This window comes from Phaseolus vulgaris, chromosome 1 (genome assembly GCF_051622355.1).
Source record: "Phaseolus vulgaris cultivar YP4 chromosome 1, ASM5162235v1, whole genome shotgun sequence".
Taxonomy (NCBI): Eukaryota; Viridiplantae; Streptophyta; class Magnoliopsida; order Fabales; family Fabaceae; genus Phaseolus; species Phaseolus vulgaris.
Genome location: NC_143498.1, coordinates 10,205,149 through 10,209,955, shown reverse-complemented (window position 1 = coordinate 10,209,955; position 4,807 = coordinate 10,205,149). Strand labels below are relative to the sequence as shown.

Here is a 4,807-nt window from a genome sequence, read left to right as displayed (position 1 = left end):
ATATTTTTTATGAATATTTAATTAAAAATAATATAAATTAAAATATATAATTTTGAAAAAATAGTATTGTAAATTATATAGCCGTTACTTTTAAAAAAGAAGCTACTTAATTTTGTTAAAATAAATAAAATTTATTCAATTATTTATTTTATTAAATAAATAAATAACTTTTAATAGGTAATTTTTTTTTCTGATTTTATAGGTAGTTATTTATAAACATAGTTATTTTAGCTTTAAAGATGGCTAGTCAAAGGATAAAAATAGGATTAAAAAGTTATATAGCCATTATTTTTTAATAGAGAAGTTCTTTAGTTATTTTAATAAATTTTTTACTTAATTTTTTATTTTATTAAATAACTAAATTATTTTTTATTAATAAAGGGTAAAATTGTCCAATTAAAAATAATTTTTATAATTTAGTAAACAATTGTTTCTTATTTCGTAGGTAATGTGTTATATAAGTAGTTATTTTAGTTTTAAAAAATGTTATTCAAAGGATAAAACAGTGAGAGTCTGTGTACACAAAATAGAATATTATCTTTATTAATTTTATAATAGATAATAAAATTAAAAAAAAAACATATTTCTAAAAGAATGATTTAAAAATTAAGAGAAATGTATATTTATGTTATTTTAAAGTCAGACCATTACAAAAAAAAAATCCTCTTTTCACTACTAAAGATTAAAATTATCTAAGGATAAAATTATCAATTAAAAAGATGAAACTAGAGATAAAAAAAAAATACTGTGATGACAAAACTATATCCTTGAACATAAGTATTCGGTGGTTAGGTTAGGGTTTTGTCCTCCTATGGTAAAGTTTCTCTTTTAAGTGGTTAGGGTTTCTCTAGTGTTGTGAGATTGGGACAAATTCTTCTAAGTTTTCAAATTTATTGGGGGTGTCTGAATGATCAAGGTTGATCTTCACAAACTAAGTCATCTTGTACGACTCAAGCACAAAAGAAGATTTTTTCACAAGCTAGTGATATCTCTCTTTTACAGTTGTTTTCTTCTTGTATCAAAGGAAATTTGATATTTGTTTAGATTGATGAAGATATGTATCTCGTAGGTCTTAAAGGCAGTAAAAATCACCTTCATGGAAGAATAGTACTATCTAAAGGTGACAAACCTCATACTCATATGAACATCAACTAGAAGTTGGATCTTGCTTGAGAGTCTTTAGAATCTTGGAAAGTTATTCCTTTGAGAAAAGTGTTTTAGGAATTTGTTTTTTCTTCCCTTGAAGACATTAGAAGAGTCTTAGCAACGAGGTCTTGGAATCTCAATTTGGGTATCTTGACAGTCTTTGTTTGAACCAGACTTTGTGCCATCTTGCATGAAACTCACCAAAGCTCAATGTTTAATCAAAATCCACAGTCTTTCTATGGAATATTGGCAACCAAAAACAATTTTCTCTAAAGCAAGAGGAATTAGTACTCCTATTTCCCTCGATGACTGCACAATGAATACATTTAGAGGTTTTTTGCTAGAGTGTTAGTTGATATTGATATGCTATATACTTTGTCTAATCAAATTTTGGTGAAAAGACTTAGTTTTGCCTTTTTGCAGATATTGAATTTGAGAAATTGCCTCCATTTTTCTCTTCGTGTAAAGTGATAGGGTATGATATTTCTAAATGTAGACGAATCCTGATAACCTCAATAACACAATTAAACTGTCTGCTGTTTTATCCAAACTTGTTCTAGAGTATAGACTTGTGACTGTCTAGAAAAAAGAAACTAATGAAGCCCTTCACAAGGAAGTGGTCACAGAGAAACAAAATTATGTAGTAGAGGGATAAATATATGAGGTACTTGTTCGTAAGGCAGGGGTGGTGGAAGTTGAAGGAGCTGTTATTGATCTTGATACCCTAGTTTGAAGTTGTTGTTGGTCAAGTGGAGGCTGGATCTCTTGTTGGTCAAAAGTTTAAGAAATCTACTAAAGAATTAATTATTGTTGATAATGTTTAAGTTGTTGTGGTTGTTGATATAAGGGTTGGTTCACGATCTCAGGATGATATTTTAGTTGATATGACGTCTTTGGAGAATGTCCACGAATCAAATGATTTGCTAAAAAAAAAGACTCCTTGCCTCTTAAAAATTTTGGTCTTTTTGAAGGATTCTCTCATCTCAAATCTGCATCTAATGCAACAAGTCTTACATTTGTTGTTGTCCAACGAGTTACTTCTAAATCTATTTCTCAAGATTTGGCCTTACAAATTGTTTTGAATCTTTTTCAGTGAATATAGTTGACCTTGACCTAAACCCTAAACCCTAAACCCCAAAAATATTTGTAATGACTATTTTCTTCTCAACTTTGTATAAAGAAGATATATATATATATATATATATATATATATATATATATATTGTGAAGAAGATAAATATATTTGTAATGACTCTTTTCTTGGTTTAACATGCTCTAAACGATTGGTGAGTGTTGATATGTCAAAGTGGGAATATAACATTCATAATGAAGACATGTTATTTTATATATAAAAAAAAAGTTTAAGAAAGATTAATTAAACACCAACGACGAAAGTACTATATTAGACCGACATTGACATTGAGAGACGAATGCTTAGGGAACAAATGCTTAGGGAACGAATAAGATTAGATACCCTAATAGTGTTAGTCGTAAACGATGGATACTAAACGTTGTGTATATCGATCAATGCAATGTTGTAGCTAACGCGTTAAGAATTCTGCCAAGATAATACGTTTGCAAGAATTAAATTCAAAGGAATTAACAAAAAAAACTTGAACTAAACTAAAAGGAAAGTTGATAAAGAGAGACACACCAAAATGTACTTCATTATAACCATGGGTGTCACAAATTTCAAAAATATCAAGACCTTTATTCAATAAATATATTTTACACTACTAATTACACGTGGCACATAAAATAATGTTATTAATGTTCCACTTATCTTACAAGAAAAAAATACATGTCCATTAAGTAATTTTGTCAAAGAAAAACATTTTCTTCTATTCTTTTATGATTTTCCTCAAACTCATAGCTCTTTACCCACTCCTTTTCGATGTATCGAGTTTCTTGACTATTTTTTTGCTTTAAATTCGAAATTTTAACAACTACTTTTTATGAATGGACCACAAAGTTTTTTTTTCACATTAATGTCAGTTCTAAGTAGTTAAGTTTATTTAATAGTTTCATTTTCAACCAATAGAGATACTTTTACTAAATCATCCCAAATATATTTATTGGAAGATGCGCTTATGTTTAAAGATAAGTATGGTTTAGGATGTTGAAATTTGCTTATATTTAAGTTCATTAGTTTTTTTTTTAAATCGAAAGTAAAGAGAGAGTAGTTAGTAGTCTTTATGTGATTCTTGGAACAAACTTTTGTTGTTGTCACATACACTGCAGTGCTCATTAGTCTTTGGCTTGACTTTTCTGCATTATTACGCGTGGAAGATATAGGACTTTTGTGGCAGTGAATTTCGAAGAATTTGATAAGGTGGTCTCGTATACGAGTGTGACTCTCACTGCATTATTGTTGTTTGGGGGAGTGAATTCTTGGCACTTAATATGCATCTACCTTGACATTCATAAAAGTAAATGTATGCTAATTCTTATCGATAAACTGTGACAAGTACGGACCAAATTATGGGACTTCATTTTTCCATTAAAGAACTATTTTAAAACGCAGACTTTGACTAATTTTTATTTTTATTTTTTATCAGCAAGACTTTGACTAATGAGAAATCATAAGTCTTTTTTTTTTTTATCTTTTCTGTGGTTTCTGCAACTGATTGCAAAAGTAAAAAACAAATAGAAATTAGAAGTGTTAGCATAAACTAAAAGAGGCACTGAGCTCGATTAACAGCTGTTTTCTCGTAAGAAAACAAAATGGCAAGAGTGTTGCTCCTCCAACGTGATTGTGCATTGATGACGCTATTCATGCTTCTTCTTATCAGAACTGGCAGCGCTCATAACGAGTGCGATGAGGAATTGTCTTGTGGGCCGAACCAACCCCCTATCAGATTTCCCTTCCAACTCATCAAGGAGATGGACGACCCATGCGGTTATCCCCGTATTTGTCTTTCTTGCTCTGAAAAAAACGAGACCATGCTTGCGCTTCCTACGATGAAACTCCTAGTCAGTGACATAGACTACCGAATTCAGGAATTTAGCTTAACGGACCCCGAAAACTGCTTTTCCAACAAGTTTAACCAAACCATCAATTTTATTCGAACTTACCAATTCGAATCACCATATGGTGGACCACACAATAACTTGAGCTTCTTCAACTGCACTTCAGCTGATCATTCAATCCTCACATACTACTACGAGGATGGCTCAAATTCATGAGACATGGTCTCCTGTCCGATTTGATGGGAAAAATGTACGCGGAAGCAATACACACAATCACAAATCAACTGCAGAAAATAAACAACACATGATTCGTGGTTCGGTCGCCAACTGCAACCTACATCCACACGGGTAACTATTAGGTTTTCATTATATCATGTTGCACACCAATTACAATGATCTCTTTAAATAGAGATAATAAAGGAACACAATGATTAAGCCCACTCACTAAAACACGGTGTCTACTCAGCCCAACCCAATTGGTCCTGGCTTCATACCTAACAATCTCCCTCTTGAAGTCACGGAACAATGTTCACCTGCGCTTCAACTGTGTACATGGTGTCTTGTCAGCCCAACCCAATTGGTCTTGACTTCATACCCAACAATCTCCCACTTGAAGTCACGGAACAATGTTCACACGCTTCAACTGTGTTGTGTACATGTACTTCTGTAGTCGACGGAACTCAATGTTCCA

The 4,807-nt window shown here is 31.5% G+C and overlaps 1 protein-coding gene across 1 annotated transcript; it reads left to right on the top strand.

Moving 5' to 3' along the window:
• Positions 1 to 3,870: 3,870 nt before the first annotated feature.
• LOC137815483 (putative RING-H2 finger protein ATL21A) lies at positions 3,871 to 4,332 on the top strand. The gene has a single exon (XM_068618600.1). It carries the CDS (start codon positions 3,871 to 3,873, stop codon positions 4,330 to 4,332), a length of 462 nt encoding a protein of 153 aa, XP_068474701.1.
• Positions 4,333 to 4,807: the final 475 nt, after the last annotated feature.